The sequence below is a fragment of the Cannabis sativa genome, chromosome 3 (assembly GCF_029168945.1).
Source record: "Cannabis sativa cultivar Pink pepper isolate KNU-18-1 chromosome 3, ASM2916894v1, whole genome shotgun sequence".
NCBI classification, from domain to species: domain Eukaryota; kingdom Viridiplantae; phylum Streptophyta; class Magnoliopsida; order Rosales; family Cannabaceae; genus Cannabis; species Cannabis sativa.
The window spans coordinates 52,412,262-52,431,652 of NC_083603.1; the positions used below are offsets into that span (position 1 = coordinate 52,412,262).

At 31.1% G+C, this 19,391-nt stretch overlaps 1 protein-coding gene across 1 annotated transcript; it reads left to right on the forward strand.

Annotated features, from left to right (window-relative positions):
* The first annotated feature begins 624 nt into the window (after window positions 1-624).
* On the forward strand, window positions 625-1,678 carry LOC115716710 (uncharacterized). The gene is made up of 2 exons (XM_061112110.1): window positions 625-1,159; window positions 1,267-1,678. The coding sequence occupies exons 1-2, from the start codon at window positions 1,036-1,038 to the stop codon at window positions 1,515-1,517; spliced, it is 375 nt and encodes a 124-aa protein (XP_060968093.1). The 5' UTR covers window positions 625-1,035; the 3' UTR covers window positions 1,518-1,678.
* Window positions 1,679-19,391: the final 17,713 nt, after the last annotated feature.

The window sequence follows — 19,391 nt, forward strand, 5'->3', positions numbered from 1 at the left end:
TTAACTAATTCTAAATATCAAAATTTAAAAATAATTTTTGATAAAAAATAAATAATATGAACAAATTTATTATTAATTCCACCACTTTAGGTGGATTAATTATATTTAGGTTTAACTATGCTGACTTTTTACGTGGCAACATCTAATAATTTGTTATTTTTTTTTATTTTAAAAAAAAAATCACCCAATAATTTTTTATAAACCGAAACTTCTCTTATATAGCCACATTTTATATAGAATAGATATGGATACCAAATTTTTTTTTATGTTTAAATTTGGGATCAGAAGTAAGCATCTATCTATCATGGATAATGAGAGAGAGAAAAGAGTGCGTGGAGAAGAAAAAGAGATGAGGATAAAGAGAGAAGGGATAATGAATTATTTATCTTATTGATTGATAGTTTATCATTTTTCTTTTATCAATATTTTTTAATAAGGATTTAGTAGTATAACATTTGATTTTGGCTCCAATTTCAATAAATTAGGCACCATTAGATACAAATTGTCCAATACAATTATGAATTGGTGTATTAATAAATAGTTTATTAGATTAAAATATATGGATCCAATATTAAATGAAAGTAATAATTATATACACCTTATGTCAGATCAATCGCGTGTAATGCTACGTTATTAATTAAAAATGTGTTTATTTTGAGACTATATAATTTTACTGTTTATAATATTATTAGGTGGGTATTTTTCATAAATCTTACAGATATAATTAATGTGTCAATTATTCTTGAAAATATTATATAATAATAGGAGGTCTAATTTCAATCTTTAATTAACATCTTCTTTTCCAAAAAAAAAAAATATTAAAAAATATGTTCATGGTGCTGGTGGCCTTTATATAAATGCTACAAATACAAAGCTAAGGTGTCCTGCACAAGCTGCACTGCATCCCACGTATATGCATAATTATATATTACTAATCCTATAGGCCTCTTCCTCTTGTCTTGGCTATAAATATCTGTAGGTCTCACTCTTTCACTTCACACTACTCATTCCAATACAAACCAATATCTAATATCTATGGCGTTCAACAAGGCTTTCCTGGTGTTGTTAATGTTGTCACTTGTGGCTGTAACAACTTATGCTCGTGTGGACTTTGTGGGGCTTTTTGTTAATGGTCATTCTCAGTATTGTCCACCACCTGGTGAGTTTTCTTTTTCTTTTTCCATCAAGGGCCAAAAGGCTTACTTTTGGTAATATGCATATATATAATCATGTGTTAATTAATTAATATATTTTTTTGACATTTAGGACCAACGAAATGTGTAAGTTGTGAGTGTAACGAAGAAGCTGGGAACTTGGTGTGTGTTCGTAGTGATTCGAGAAAAGGAAAGTGCCCATCAAACTGCAGTGAAGGTTGCGCCTGTGATAGGTCTCTTTGCCCTCGTTGTTGGTGCTCGTATGAGGTTCAGGCATGCCCAAAAATATGCCCCCCACCCAGTACCACCTCATCCACCGCCGAAGCTGCCTTTGAGAATCTTCTCTCTTTCAAGACAGACTAAGTAGTTAATGTTGTGCTTTTATCTTAACTAGTAATCTTATCTCTATGGATCTACTCTGTATGTTTGCTATGCTTGCTTCAACTACTTTTGTCGAGGCTTGTCTCTATAAAAAATCTGTAAGCTTGTCTATTAAATAAATGCAAGTTGTTTTGAAAGAAAAATAGATGCAAACTGTTGGGTTTTACTTCTACTTTATATTTTTAAGAAAAAAAATTATTATGGGATACCGCATATTCTTATTGATATACCTAAATAATATAAAAGTTTTAATAATATAAGGTATTTAAAGGTGTTCATTCAATCCGATCTACACTATTTTATTCATACTATATCCGATTTGCACTGCAAATTTTATATTTTTGATCTAATCCATGGTAACTCAAATCTGTTCTAATTTGCAAAAGTATTGGATCAGTTATTTTGAATTGCTTGTTTTTTAATATTTATGAAAAAAAAAAATATTTTTTTCACTATTAATAAAATAAAACAAATTATTGTTATTTTATGTCTTCAACAATAAATTAAAATAAATAAAATAACAAATAATAAATTTAAAAGAAGAAAAAAATATATGTATAAAAAATTATTATATTTTGTTTCAAATTGTATGTAGAAAAAAAATTATATATTTGATTTATTAAGTTTTCAAATATAATTGTACTATTAGATTTTTAAATAACTATTTTTTTACATTAAAATTTTAATTGTATATATAATTTTTTTATATATATAAATATGTGTAAATTAGATTAAATTAGTTATTTTTACATGTCAATCCGTACAAGTATGAGTTTTGAATTTTTCAATAATTCAATCCATATAAATATGTAAATATTCGCATTTTACAAATTAAATTAAATTAAATGGTACAAATTAAATTAAATTGATTATCATATGAACAACCCCTAATATCAATCCACAATGATCCTAATGAATTTTGTGTTAGGCACCAAATAAATTAAAAAGGAAAAACGGAGACACATGTTCTTAGTCAAAGGAGTAGCCCCAAAGTCCACATCCCGCCATCTATGCGGCTCCTTGCCGATTCTCTATGCTAATATTTAATGCGCTAGTGTTTGTCATTATGCACAAGTTCTACCAAACTTTTGTGGAAAAATTAATTACTCACGTGCTCAAACAATATTTAATTACAAAGACAACACAAATTAAAAGATGAATGTATTAGAATATAAATTTGTGTCAATCGAGAAATAAAAAGGAATATTTACGGTATAAAAAGAGAATCTTACAAAATTATTAGAATTTGAATTAATTTTTATAAAAATATTGTCATGGAAATGTTTTTAAAAATATTGTATTTTTATAAAACACCAATAGAACACAAAATAGAACAACTCAAAACAATAATAGAACAACTAAAAAATATCAGTAGAACACCAGTAAAAACTTAACACAGTATACTGCAGTATGAAACTTATAAAAAAACACAGTAAAAATGTAAAAAATACTGTCTGGCAGTATTTTTGTAAAAAAAATGACAAAAGTTAATATACCATGTAAACTAAACGTTACGTTATTTATACAACTGTTACGACCACTTTTGTTATGTCTTACACTAAATCTGATTAAGCTAACATGTGTCAACATTTAAATGATCTACCTTGTATTTCCAATAAAATAATTATTAAATAAATCTAAAATTAAAAAAACAAAACAAAAGTTAAAATAAAATTTATTTAATTAATAAAAGATAAAATTAAGAAATAATTATTGGGAATATTTTACCAGAATCTAAATTTACTAACAAGTATGTTGATTAACATCCTAAATATGAATTCTCTAAAATAATGAAATAAACACATAAGGGTTTAAGAAAACTTTACATTGATTGCAGCGGAATATAATGACTCATTCCATTCAAGATTTCTAGCCCTTGATTCATTTTTGTAGCAGAGCATTATAAAGATCTGAATCTGGACCTCTTTCTCTCATTTGGGTTTGGATACTACCGTCTTACTCACTATGATTGAGTACTTGACTTGCTATATGTGTGGGCACGACACTCATTCACTCAAGGTTCGAATATGGAAGAACAATAAAGGAGGTGAGAAATCACTAACGAATGAACTCTCTCATCTAGGTTGGTTGAATAGTCAGGTTGACATTAGTTGGATGAGTGAGAGTATCATGTTCCCTTTATAGTGTTTCAACTAGGGCTTAAAACTAAATTATATGGATTAAAAAAAATAAAATATTGGGCAAAAATCACTTCTTGGCCGTACACTTTAAAGGGCCAAACTCTAGTTACATTTTTGTCACTTTATTTCAACCACTTATTCTTCTTTCAATAATACCATATTTTCCAATTCAATCCTATAAATGCCAAAAATATTTATTTAAAAATTATAATTAATTATCAAATAAAATAATCATTTATGTAATTTATTAATTAGACCATACAAAGTCTCTTAATTAATAAATTGACCCTAAAACCTATTTTCTTCACAATTAAGCCCTTGCTTAGTGAAAAATTCTTACATAGTCTAATTTTAGAATTATAATTGATTAATTAAAATCAATTAGCTGAGTCTGCAAGCAGTATTATCTCAACTAGTGAGGATACCATGGGCCTATATAACCGAGCTTTCAATAAGTAGATTTAGAATTCACCAAGTAAATTCTCTAACTCATAATTCCGCCTTGCGCCACCATAGATTTAGAATTGAATAGTACTCTCAGTTATATAGAACGATCTATATATACCAGGATATAGATACGTTATGACTATCCATTGTTACAATCCTAATAGTCAAAGATCCTCTATAGATGATCTACATTGAATAGGGACAAATTTACCGTTTTACCTCTCAATGTGTTTTATCCTTAAAACACTTAGCAACCTATAAATGATATTTCAGTAAACTAATATAATTACTGAAATGAGATCTCAATCATTTATCTCTATTCAGCCAAGCTCGAAAGAAATCATCGTTTCACTTCTAAATACTTATAGAAGCTATATATTCCAAATCTATGATGAGCACTCCCACTCAATTAAACTACCATGTCCTTAATCTGTATGTCACGAGAAGATCATATTGGTCGACTTTAATGAACAAATTGAAGAACATAAATAATACAACTAAGTTGAACCTAATCATATCAGGATTAAGATCCGTAGACCTAAGATCAACCATTGATATTGCCTTCAAGAAAGATATAACAGTAAGTTTATGATATCTTATCCAAGATCAATATCAGTCCATTCCAATGTATACTCCATACATCCGATACTGGTAAACTTTGCCAATGTCCTGGAAAGGACATAACACTTATTCAAGGTGTAAGTATACCTTATCGCTGATTATCATGCCAGTCTAAATCTAGTGAACTAACAAATCATGGGAATTAAACTTTTGAACATATAATCATGATTATATTCTACTGTGCTGACGATACTATAATCATGAATAAATATATACATATTTATATATATTCTGGACTTAATAGAATTTATACATTAAATATAATAATAAAATAAATCATGTGAACCAGGCAACATAAAAGCGAATTTTTATCTTTATTAATTAGTAAATTTGATTATATTGAAATGGGTTTTATTTAGGGCATAAAACCCAACAAACTCACACTTGCACTAATATAAATCAAAAAGTGCATTTTAAATAATCTCAACACCTTGATATCCAGATCAAGTGTAGTATGTAGTATTCTCTCTGTAATAGGATCTGACAATTCGTATTCAATACAAACTTTCCTCCACCATTACATTTCCTTAATCACAAAATCCTTGATATTGTAAAATTCCTCTCTATATGTCTACTCCTCTAGGGATACTGGATTTTTTACATTTTGGCAACTATTTCAGTGTTAGTCAGGAAGTAACATTAATAGTTAATAAATTGTTGGTACAATGCCAAAAACTGTGTAGAACTTTCCATAGATTGAATAAGTATCTTTCCTGCAACTTTAACATCCAGCCTCACTGGTAGAGTTAGAGACTTAGATAGGTTTTTACACTTGTCCAAAATCACTACTCCACCCCTAGAGTAATTACCATCTCATCAGTAGAATTTCTAGCACTAATGCAAGTCTAGAAACCTGATTTGGTGTAGTCTAAAAGTATTAAAATACCACCCTTATCGACTAACATATAGTTTCTCTTTTTGATCTTAAGCTTTACTTGATTGTCTTCCAATGTTCCTATCCTGGATTAATTTGATACATACTCATTACTCCCACTCAACAACAGGTGTCTGGTCTAATGCATTGCAAAGCATATCTGAGACCTCTCACTGTTGATCCTAAGAAATTATTTTGTTGGCCTTTATCTTTTCTGGAATAGTTGAAACTTTTCCTTAGATAAATAAAATCTATGTCTAGAAGTCGAGAAGCTTCCATAGATTTCCAGTAGAAAATACATCAACATCTTTCTAAAGTAAATTGCTTGCACCAGAGTAATTAAATCACTAGGTATACCACAAGCCATAGGTTTAGATAATCTCAAACCTATAATACTAGGAACATGAAGTTTTGTTGAGTCCATTGAATAGACTTCATTATCAAAATTTCCTTTCTTGTCCTTGTAATAGAAAACTTTTGGTTACTCCATATTAATGGTTTTAACCATAGTTCTCTTGGCTTTACTTCTTATTTCCTTATACTGACAATCCATTACATGTTTAAACTAACAATGAATTTTAATCTCAAGTGTCTTCCAAGTCATAACAGGATGAGTTCCTTGGTTAACAATTTAAGCTTTTTTGAAGATCACGATCAGGCCATCCATGAATCTCGTAATAGTTTACACTAAGTACACAACCATTTCATCATTTTAAAATTTTCCTATCACTAGGGTATATCCCTAGAAGGACTTAGGCAACTGCTAGTAACTAATTATAGACCTTATACTTGTTGGAATTATATTTATCCAGGATCTTAGATCTACTCACAAGTATGTTGATTTAACAACCTAATATTGAACTTCTAAAACGATGAACTAAACACATAAAAGTTAAGAATAACTTACAGTGATTGCAGCGGAATTAATGTCTCCTTCCACTCAGATCTCTAACCCTTGATTCCTGTCTGTAGCAGAGTATAATCAAGATCTGAGCCCGAAAGTTCTTCAGTTGGATGTGATCCTTCACAGTCTTCCAAACTATAATGAGGTACTGAGTGATGTGTGTGGGCACTTCTCTCTCACTAGGAATTTCGAAATTTCTCTCTTATTTTCTCTCTTGATTTCGTGTGACACAATGCAAAGCAAAGCTTTCCCAAGCATACCAAGAGTAGAGAGGGGGCGGCTATGAATAGGAAAAGGGAAGAGCACAACTTTTCAAATAAACAATTTTCTCTTTTACTGTGTAATTGAATAACTGCCTTATTTAGTGTGATCCACCACTTTCCTATTTAGGCTAGACTTTGATTAGCAATTATATGGCAATTTAAATTGAAAACAATAATTGGAAAACATGCAAGCATGTGGCCGGCCATGGTGTGTATGGGCCTCACATGGATTTTGCATTTTCCTCAATTTTATTTCTATTTCTCCAAAAATGCCATTTTTCCAATTCTAATCATTTAAATGCCAAAACTAATTATTTAATAACTAAAATAGATTATTAAATAATATTGCCATTTAACATAATTATTAATTTAGATATGCAAAGTCTCATAATTAATAATTAAACCTAGAAACCCTTTTATTTACAATTTCATCCTTAAACTGTGAGAATTCACAAATTAGACATAGTCTAACTTTTAGAATTATAATTGATTAATCATAAATCAATTATAGAGTCTTACAAACAGTATAGTCTCAACTAGAATGGGGACCATGGATCTATATGTTGAGCTTCCAATAAGTTGAACCGATTTACCAAGTAAATCCCTAACTTATTAATTCCTCGTTGAATCCACTCTTAGAACTTGGAATTGCACTCTCAGACTTATATAGAGCATATCATATGTTTCACGATATCAATATGCTATCTCATTTAACCATTTTTATAATCTTAATGTGATTTAGAGATCCTCTATATAGATGATTTACATCGAGATGGGACCAATTTACCGTTTACACCCCTCAATGTATTTTGCCCCTTTGAACACTTAGTTACCTGTAAATGATGTTTTAGTGATCTAATATACAGTCACTGAAACAAGAGCTCATCCATTTACTTCTATTTAACTAAGCTCAAAAGGAATCATCACTTTACTTCTATACACCAGTAGAAGCTATAGATTTCCATATTTATGTTCAGCACTCCCATTCAGTTATACTATCATGTTCCCAAAATATATGTATTATCCTGACCCAAAGGTAGGCTTTAACTAATAAATCAAAGAACAAGAATAGCACTCCTGAGATTGAGCCTAAGCATATCAGGATTTAGATTCTCTTAATCTAAGATCAACTTCTGACATTGACTTGGAAAGATACAACGGTAAGTTTACAATATCTTTGACCAAGTTCAATATCGGTCCAGTCCAATGCATACTCCATACATTCGAAACCAGTATACTTTGCCAATGTTCTGGAAAGAACATAACACTTACTCCAAGTGTAAGTATACTTCATCGCTGATTATCACATCGTTGTAAATCCAAAACACTGATGAACAGGGACCAAATCTTTTGAATCATATAATCACAATCACATTCCACTGTATTGACAATACTGCAATTGTGAATAACTATATGTTCTGGATTTAACTGATTTTGTGCATATATCAAGTATATATATTAAACCATAAACATGTAACATACATGTAATCATAATTCACTTCAAAATTCTAAATTGATAACTAATCAGATTGTAATGAGTTTTATTTAGGGCATAAAACCCAACAAACTCCCACTTGCACTAACATAAAACAAGTTGTGCATTACAATCAATCTTTTTGCCTTGATCCTCTGATCAAGTGTAGTATATTTGAATCCACCCATATATCTGGAACCAGGTTCATAAGACTCATGAAACCTCCTTAACTTATGCTTTACTCATCAAGGGATACTGAAATCCTTACTGCCCATTAAGTACATCTGAACAACCAGAAGACATGTCTCTCAAATTTTAAAATTTGGAATTGAGATAATGCAGTGTAGAATTTTCTTCAGTAAAATAACTTTCTGGTAATTTCGAATTTACAAAGTTATATCTTCTCTGATGAAGCTTGAATTATTATAGATGGGTTTTAACACTCTTCTATAATGATTCCTCCACCCCCAGAGTAACCACCATCTCACAATTCTTAATGAGTCGGTGTGGATGCATAGTTCTTTAATAACATATAGGTCACTTTTATAAATCTTTCTTGATTGTCCCCTAATGTTCCCCATTTGATTACATCTCAGATGGCTCCCACTCAATAGCAGATGTCTGGTTAGAAACTTTTAACCTTTTACTATTGTTTCTGGGAACATCTCATTGTGACTTATTATCTTAAGCTGAAACTGTAAGTTTCTTTAAGACTAGGTCAACAACATAGCAGTCTAGTATTTGACGTGTAAAATACTTGCTAGAGATTTAAGCAATCAAATCAAGATACCATAAAATGTTATGAGGAATAGACATCTTGAATCAAGTCTTTCGAATAGACTATGCAAGAATTCTTCTATCTTACTCTCATAATTCCTATAAGTTATTTCTATCCATGTGAATGGTTAGACTTGTTTTTATCAGAGGTGTTCTTAAGTTCCTATCACAATTATCAACCAAACGAAGATGGGTAAAGAATTTTAATATTCTCCCACTCAACCAAGGTAATGTGATACATTATCTAAGAACTTTAATGGTATCAATAACTATTACAACAGTAAATCTAAATTGGAACATATAATCAAGATCAAGGATTTATTCTGATAATAGCTAATTTATTATATTATTTCCATGTTTAAAATTATGTGTCACAAAGGGTACTGTAGAATAAAGTCCACCCCTAAGTTTATAGAGATTATGGTCCACCCCTAAAGGTTGTAAATCTCTAAGTGTGATAGAGAGTCTGTGGAGTTGAATATAATCCAGAGTTCATTAGATATAAAAGATCGTTTGAACTGCATATTATTCTTAACTTTTCTACACCCCTATCAGATCAAAAGATCTTTTTATTAAACAAATTCTCAAATAATTATTGTAGAACTAACAATTATTCATAAACATAGAAGTAATTTCTAGTGTTTATGTAGTAATAACTCTATAAAGAGTTTAAATTCCTTTAGAATTTGTATCAATAATAAAAACACATACACATGCAAACATAATAAATATAACAATTGGTAATAGATAAGATAAAGTACTGAAGCTCAACTCATAAATTGCAATATATTTGAAAAAGATACTTTATTATAAACCAAAAAATTGTTTGCAATATTATGAGAACCAAACAGGGAATTAAGATCCCAAAACTTGAAATCCAAATTGTTTGAAAAAACTAAACAATTAATTCAAATGAAAGAGCTTCTTCTTTATTGTAGACAATCTCCATCCACCATCCAGCTTTCTAATCCAACTCGCTAAGACAGCACCCGAGTTTAAGAAGCTTTAGCTATAAGAAGAATAATAAACAAGGTTAGTAGTCCAGAATTAATAATCCAAAAGGATAATAATTCACTAAAAACACATCAGTTTATAAAGAAAATACCTTGTTTCTTTGCGAGATACTTAGGACATTGGGATTTCCAATGGCCTTTCTCATTGCAGTAGAAACACTTTCCTTTTGGTGTATTACCAGAAGCTCCAGCATTTTTATTCTTAGCTGCATTCGCAGCTTGAGCTCGCTTCTTGGAATTTTTCCACTTCTTCTTATGATTGGATTTGGAAGTAGAAGCAACATGTGCCTCAGGATTACTCGTCTTATTACCATTTCCAGAATTCTGAGGTTCATTCCCTCTTTTCTTGGGACCTCCAATCAAATTTTCATATGTCTGAAGGTCATTGACTAAAGTATGAAAGTCTTGTTCCTTCTTATTCATGACATAATTTGATGTGTAGGGCAGAAAATCTGGAGTCAGAATATTCAAGATGAGACTCACTTGAGTAGTCTGATCCATTTCAGCACCATGATTCTGGGCTTCCTGGAAATAACTAGCCATCTAGAGAAGGTGATCACACACATTCTGATGGGGTTCCATCCGTGCGTTGATGAATTTCTTAGTCGCGTCAAAACGAGACTGGATAGATGCCATACCGAATAGCTCAGTTAACTGCGTCATGATTTCTGCAGCCGTGACAGTGTTTGCAAACCTTGTTTTCAAGGTGTCAACCATGTTGGAAAGCATGAAGTAACGAGCTTTATTGTTAGCATTCTGCCAACGCTCGAACTTCACTTTCACAGTTTTGGTTGCATTGTCACCTGGCTGCTCATGGGACGGCTCAGTCAACACAAACGAGGCACTTTCACCTATGAGAGCAATATGAATGTTCTCTCTCCACTTTGGGAAGTTAGACCCATTTAGCTTATTTTCAGTTAAGAGTGACAACATGGGATTTGACATTGCAATTCAGGATACTACAAGATAACACATAGATATCAATTATGGTTTATCACAAAATCTTATTTAGAAATTATTAGCACATAACAAGTAGGAATGACTAGAGAAAATACAAAAAAAATTCAATCCTAAATAATTTCCAAGGTTTTCAACAAACTGATATCAGTGTCGCGTTTAGGTGAGAGTCAAAGCTATCATCCATTGAATAGAGTTGTCAGCTCATCTAAAATGGCAAACATTCTAGCAACCTTTTATTCGATCGAAAAGAGAATCCGACGTTGTCCCGTTTAGGCGAGAGTCAAGGTCATTCTTATTTCATGAGCTTCTACCATTGTTTCATATGTTTGTAAGTCTTATACAGTACCCACCATTAGGGTGATCAATACCAATATAAAACACTTACAAACATACTTATCTTTTGAGATTAAACGACGCTAACTTGCTAATGAACGTTCCTCCATTAGGGAGGATTACTCACTAAAACAATAGCTATGTAAAACCAACAATGGAGATCGAATATCTTAAAATAATAAAGCTCATTATTTAAAATTGTATTTTCTTCTATTATTTATTTATTTTAAATCCATATATATATTTGTTAAATTTTAAATTAGAATAGAATCTAAATAAAATTTAATTTAATATCTGTAAAATTAAACTTAGATGGTTAAGAAAATAAAATGAATTATTTCCATCTTAGTATTAATTTTCCAACAAATATTAAGAAAATTACTTAATTTAAGTTGTATTAATTTAAATTAATTTGCAACTCAAATTAAAATTTTCTATAAATATATATATTGTATTTCCAAAAATATACAATTTTCGAAATACATTAAAATAAATCAAACTTTACTTAGAAAAAATACTTCAAGCAAAAATATTATCTATCTAGGTTTTCTTGACTAATTAATCCAATTTCTAATAATATATTTCAGTTCATTTATTTTAAATTAATCATTAAATGAAAAGATCATTGATTTAAGTTGATTCAAAATTAATTAAAATAATTAATTTACAACTTCAATCTATCTTTCAAGATAAATTCAAAATCATCTTGCATAATTAAGTGCAATTTTGAAAAAAATGATTAATAAAATAAATAAAATATATTTTGAAAATTATTCAAATTTAAGTTGTTATGGAAATATCCAACTTAAAATAATTTTCTTATTTAATTAAATATCATGAAAATTACAATACCTAAGTATCATTATGAAAATCAACTTAGATATTTAATTTTCAATTTAATTAAATGTATTAAATTCAGGAAATAAATAATTAAGTATAGCGAAGGCTTAATCATTAATTTCCAATTTAATACAAGGAAAAATATCCTTAATTGAATTGTACCAGAATTAATTATTAAACAATTAATTTCACAATCAATGATATTTTCCTATATTAGAAATAATAATTAGTATAGAAATAACTATCTAGAAAATATCTCAATTCTATTAAGTATCTTTTCAAGATCTGGAAAATGTCTGATTTAAGTTATTATAGAAAGAATCTATAATTTACAAACTTAAAATTTTCCAAACATAATTTAATTAAATATCAAAATTAGGTGGTAACTACCTAATTTAAAGATATTCCCTTTTTAAGTTTAAAACCAACTTAAAATAATATCTTTTAAGAATCTTCAATAACTAATTCCTAGAATTCCTCAGCTTAATATTATAATCAAAATATATTCAAATTTAAGTTAAAAGGAAAAATTAGTAATAACTAATTCATAACTTAAATAAGAATATTTAATGAAATAATAAAAGTAAGTTTCAGAAAGAATCTAGTTAGTTAAAATTATTTATTTAATTAAATACAAGAAAACTACAAATAGTTTATCTAGAAATGAAATTCATTAAACTATGTTTTTCTTAAATTAATTATGTTGCTATTCAATTTTATTAGGTCAAACTAGTATAATTAACCTAGCACAGTTATCCAAATCAGGCAAATGGGCCTTCACAATTGGGGTTGTTCATGTGAGGGGGGGCTGGGTCCAGTAGGTCGCACCCACTTCTAAGGCTCCCAACTCTCACACAAGGCCCAAAAGAGAGGAATTTAACCTTAAAATGAACAACTGTTATTAATTGAATAGGCCCATTAACTAAATGAGCCTAAATAAAATCTATCAGGTTATGACATTTTATTTAGCAACAACAACCTATATGTATCTATAATAGAAATTAAACATATAGGCTCACACAGGCACACAGATTTGGATGGATCCTATCATGTTACTAGGTCATACACAGATGAAAGAAGTTTGTAAAAATTACCTGTTACAAATTATCTACTTGATCTATCATCAATTGAACCATGGGTTAAAATCAGATCAATTGATCTGTCAACAAGTTAACCCTGGCAATTTAGATCAAGTAATAATAGGTTTTAGAAAACTTACAAACAATCTAAAACACATACTCCTGCAACAAGGTTAGATTTGGATAGTTGGATGTAGGATTTATTTAATTTTAAACATGTATTTCGAAAAATAAAATTAAAATTAAACCTACCATTTTGAAAAATTAGGTTTTGGGTAACCTAAATGTCATTTCAAAATTAAATTGCTAACTTTCCTTTTAAATTTCATGTTATTTAATAAATCAAATAATAAAATAGAAAATGGTAAATACATACCCTTTTCTTATTTTACAGTTTAATTAAACAAAAATAACAAAATTTAAAAAGTTAACAAAAATACCTTATTTCCTCTTTTAAAATTATCATGATTATTTTGATCTTATTTTAATTAAGGTCAAGTTACCAAAAAAAATTAATATCTGACCTTAAAAAAAATAAATAATCAAATTTTAAAGGAAATAAGAAAAGAGGTAAGCAAAACTTGATTTTTCCTATTTTCAAAATCAAATTACACTAATATCTAAAATTAATTTTAAATATTAAGATTAATTTATTTCTGATAATTAGATTTGAAATTTGAAAAACAAAAATCAACATACAAAACTACACAAAAAATCGGAATTTAATTCCATGAAATAGCATGAAAAATCGAACAAAACGAAGAAAAATAGCACACTGTACAGATGGTATGCGTTGCATACCATCCGCGCGCGCAGGGAAGGTGATCTGCCGAGTTTCCTCGGCGCTGGGAGGCTGCCAGCAGCCCTTCCGCGCGCGTGGGTAGGGTGATCACCACCCAGATTTTTCCCGATTTTCAAAAATTCATAACTAATTCAAATTAAATCGAAATCGACTTCTGTAAAAAAAATAAATTGCTTAGAATTTTCCAAACTATCCAATAAAAATAATTCCAGATACAGACAATCAATTATTTTTTTTCAGAATTCACAAACATCAATCAAACATCAATATGACACATCATGAAACCATCCAAATCACAAGCAAATCGTTTTAAGTCCAAATTTCTTGCAAACAAATCAATTACCATGGCTCTGATACCAGTTGTTGGAATTATATTTATCCAGGATCTTAGATCTACTCACAAGTATGTTGATTTAACAACCTAATATTGAACTTCTAAAACGATGAACTAAACACATAAAAGTTAAGAATAACTTACAGTGATTGCAGCGGAATTAATGTCTCCTTCCACTCAGATCTCTAACCCTTGATTCCTGTCTGTAGCAGAGTATAATCAAGATCTGAGCCCGAAAGTTCTTCAGTTGGATGTGATCCTTCACAGTCTTCCAAACTATCATGAGGTACTGAGTGATGTGTGTGGGCACTTCTCTCTCACAAGGAATTTCGAAATTTCTCTCTTGTTTTCTCTCTTGATTTCGTGTGACACAATGCAAAGCAAAGCTTTCCCAAGCATACCAAGAGTAGAGAGGGGGCGGCTATAAATAGGAAAAGTGAAGAGCACAACTTTCCAAATAAACAGTTTCCTCTTTTACTGTCTAATTGAATAACTGCCTTATTTAGTGTGATCCACCACTTTCCTATTTAGGCTAGGCTTTGATTAGCAATTATATGGCAATTTAAATTGAAAACAATAATTGGGAAACATGCAAGCATGTGGCCGGCCATGGTGTGTAAGGGCCTCACATGGATTTTGCATTTTTCTCAATTTTATTTCTATTTCTCCAAAAATGCCATTTTTCCAATTCTAATCATTTAAATGTCAAAACTAATTATTTAATAACTAAAATAGATTATTAAATAATATTGCCATTTAAAATAATTATTAATTTAGACATGCAAAGTCTCATAATTAATAATTAAACCTAGAAACCCTTTTATTTACAATTTCATCCTTAAACTGTGAGAATTCACAAATTAGACATAGTCTAACTTTTAGAATTGTAATTTATTAATCATAAATCAATTATAGAGTCTTACAAACAGTATAGTCTCAACTAGAATGGGGACCATGGATCTATATGCTGAGCTTCCAATAAGTTGAACCGATTTACCAAGTAAATCCCTAACTTATTAATTCCTCGTTGAATCCACTCTTAGAACTTGGAATTGCACTCTCAGACTTATATAGAGCATATCATATGTTTCACGATATCAATATGCTATCTCATTTAACCATTGTTATAATCTTAATGTGATTTAGAGATCCTCTACATAGATGATTTACATCGAGATGGGACCAATTTACTGTTTACACCCCTCAATGTATTTTGCCCCTTTGAACACTTAGTTACCTGTAAATGATGTTTTAGTGATCTGATATACAGTCACTGAAACAAGAGCTCATCCATTTACTTCTATTTAACTAAGCTCAAAAGGAATCATCACTTTACTTCTATACACCAGTAGAAGCTATAGATTTCCATATTTATGTTCAACACTCCCATTCAGTTATGCTATCATGTTCCCAAAATATATGTATTATCCTGACCCAAAGGTAGGCTTTAACTAATAAATCAAAGAACAAGAATAGCACTCCTGAGATTGAGCCTAAGCATATCAGGATTTAGATTCTCTTAATCTAAGATCAACTTCTGACATTGACTTGGAAAGATACAACGGTAAGTTTACAATATCTTTGACCAAGTTCAATATCGGTCCAGTCCAATGCATACTCCATACATTCGAAACCAGTATACTTTGCCAATGTTCTAGAAAGAACATAACACTTACTCCAAGTGTAAGTATACTTCATCGCTGATTATCACATCAGTGTAAATCCAAAACACTGATGAACAGGGACCAAATCTTTTGAATCATATAATCACAATCACATTCCACTGTATTGACAATACTGCAATTGTGAATAACTATATGTTCTGGATTTAACTGATTTTGTGCATATATCAAGTATATATATTAAACCATAAACATGTAACATACATGTAATCATAATTCACTTCAAAATTCTAAATTGATAACTAATCAGATTGTAATGAGTTTTATTTAGGGCATAAAAGCCAACAAAACTATCATCAACAAGCAAATTGAATTTCTAGGGAGGTAAGTTTGGATACAATTCGAAGTTCACTTAATGATCTTTGAACTGCATATCCACCAAATATTTCTCAACCTCTATCAGTTCACAAGATCTTTAACCACTACCTTAATGTTTATCAACATTGCTAGAAATTCATGAAATTTCTCAAACATTTCAAATTTCTTTTCATAAGGTAAAATCTAGAGTGATCATATTAAGAATATAACAGAAACTCATATCCACCCCTGAATGTACATCCATATATAAATATAGATGATCTTACTTTTAAGTGGACATAGGCATATTTACTCTTTGCAGAGAATGATCTTGTTAAAACCACTATGAACAAGATGCAAATGCCATAGATATATATATATAATATGGTTGTGGTTGTGGTCTTTTGATGAAAAACGTTTAGTTACAGTAAAGGGTTCATAGAATAGTCCAAGTGAATCCTAGTCCCAGAATACAAAACTCATATTCTATACATTAACATACAGTTTGGATCCATTGACAGAAAATGGATATTGATAACTTGTGAAAGTCATACTGTATTGTCCAATGTATTCTAGGAAACTGAAATAGAAATTTCTATTTGGAATTTAAAATTTAAAGTCAAAGATTTAAATTTATACTAAATATATTTTGAGTAATTATTCTTTCTTGGACCACCACTACTAATATAACTCTAAGTCTAATTTGCCTAAAGTAAACATATACAAGTAGGAGATTTTCTAAGATCGATGATTATATCATTTCGGCATAGAATGTCGGGAATATAGTCATCTCCGCCATTCAATTTCATAGAAGAAATTAGAATGACATCATAAGCAAATGATTTATAAACTATTCATCCAATGATATACTATTTAAGCAAATTCTAAATAAAAAAGCTAAGAGGAAAATTAAAGGATAATTTTGAATAGAATAGGAATCCAACGATATCCCGTTTTGGCAAGAGTTAAAGTTATTCTTATTTTATGAATCTCTTCATTGTTTCATATTGTAAACACTAGACTAAGTTGTCATCTTTGGATGTACAACTAGATGTTGCATTTACAAATACTTATCTATTGAGATCTAACACTATTATGTTTGTCTAACGGACGACAATCCTTTGGGATTTGTCCCATTAAAAACAACAAGCTAAGTTAAACCAACAATGAAGATTTGAAATTTATACTACAACATTAATAACAGAAAACAACATGGTTTAATATAAGTTCATACACATTCAAAAATTATCAAGCATTAAAATAACAAATACATGTGAAAATACAAAACAAACACATCTTAAATAATTTCTAAGGTTTCCAACAAACTGATGCAGTGTCCCGTTTAGGCGAGAGTCAAATATATCATTCATTGAATAGAGTAGTCAACTCATCTAAAATGGAGACCATTCTAGCAATCTTTTATTCGATCAAGACTAGAATCCGGCGTTGTCCCGTTTAGGCTAGCTCATAGAATTACCCAATCTCATAGAGTAAGGGCTAAGGCTAGCTAAACTCTCCATAAATGAAAAACAGTGTCAAAAAGTACTTTATGCCTTTCGGAGTGATCTGAGTTGGACACAACCTGAAGAAGTTGGCTATGTCCCAAAAGTAAGGGTGCAGGGGCAGCACTACTCCTTGCTCAATGTGATGACCTGACCTAGCCATCCACTTAAACACCTGGCGATAAGCTAACTGGTCCCTTATGGGCCTATCGAATCGAATTCCTCCCACTAGTCCTCCTGCCTTGATTTCATCAAGTTTCTTGGTGGATAGAGAAGACGGAGGAGATATCCATTGTTGTAGCTGGTTCTTGTTCTCAAGGACCCATGGGTTAGAAGCCTCCTCCAAAACATGGTCTATCTCGACCTCACACAGACGACCAAGACTATTCAAGGTTGCCCAACCTCATCGTAAGAATCTAAAGGGTTATTTGAAAATATGGTACAAGTCTTGTACTGCCTCCCTGTGACACAACCTCTTTGACTTCAGATCCACTATCTATCCCAGTCAAATCTTCCTCATCCTGGCTAGCCATAGGCTGCCAAGGCACAGGTTTTTCAACCTGGTCAGCCCTTGGCTCAACAAGCTGAGTTTATTCAGCCTCCTCAACAACACCGACCCACCCTCTAGCCATCAGCTCAATGATGTGAGGGTCATGAGGGGGTGCCTTATGGCATGTCTGTTTGGTCTGTGCCATGTGGAATTAGGGGTTTCTAGCAATAGTAACTGCAATCTTTACGATAGGAAGATCTCTCATTGATGGAGTTTCCCGACTAGTGGGCAATGTGTCAGGCACACCGTCCTAGAAAATATAAGTCCACGAACTAGGGAGGAACTACCTCCACCCTTGGCTCAACTCCTAGACGAATAGGGCATAAAAACCACCGCCTATTCGCTCTGAATAGTGGTGATGCTGGACCTCAAGCTCTAGGGAACCACTACTGACCTTGAGATCACTTGAGGAGCTACTCAAAGAACCAGCTGGAAAGTGGTCTTCAAAGAGAAGACTGAGCAAATCTTCCTCTATTCAATTGTCACCTCCCCAAAAGTCACGCGGGATCAGCAAAGTACAAATTCCAAGTACAAGAACCTAGATGAACGTTGAGTCTTAAGTTGATTACTTGACTACAATATACTCGCCCTAAGAAGTGCCATATAGAATTCCTAAGGGAATCAAATATTGGACAAGGGTTGAACAAGCTCATAAGGCCATAATAAAGTTCTTGATAGAGTCAAAAGAGGAAAAAAAGTTGGTCATTACCTCGGGACTGAAGCGATCTGCCGGCCAGGGTCCCAAGGTATTGTTGTGTGCCGACCAGGGTCCCTAACCCATGCAAGAACCAGCCAAGGTTCTAGGTTAAACCCTAGAATCGGCCAGCCTCCATAGATGGCACAATGTGCTGGCCAGATCACAAACATGACCTTATAGGCTGGCCAGGGTGTGCAATGGATCAAAAAAAAAAATTAAAGACTCGAACGAGTTTTCCATGACTTAAAGAGTCAAGAATCAAAACA

Excerpts from the sequence above, each read along its gene's own strand:
- LOC115716710 (XM_061112110.1), top strand. The coding sequence starts at position 1,036 with ATGGCGTTCAACAAGGCTTTCCTGGTGTTGTTAATGTTGTCACTTGTG. Across the intron at positions 1,160-1,266 it reads TCAGTATTGTCCACCACCTG|GACCAACGAAATGTGTAAGT; the intron begins GTGAGTTTTCTT and ends TTTGACATTTAG.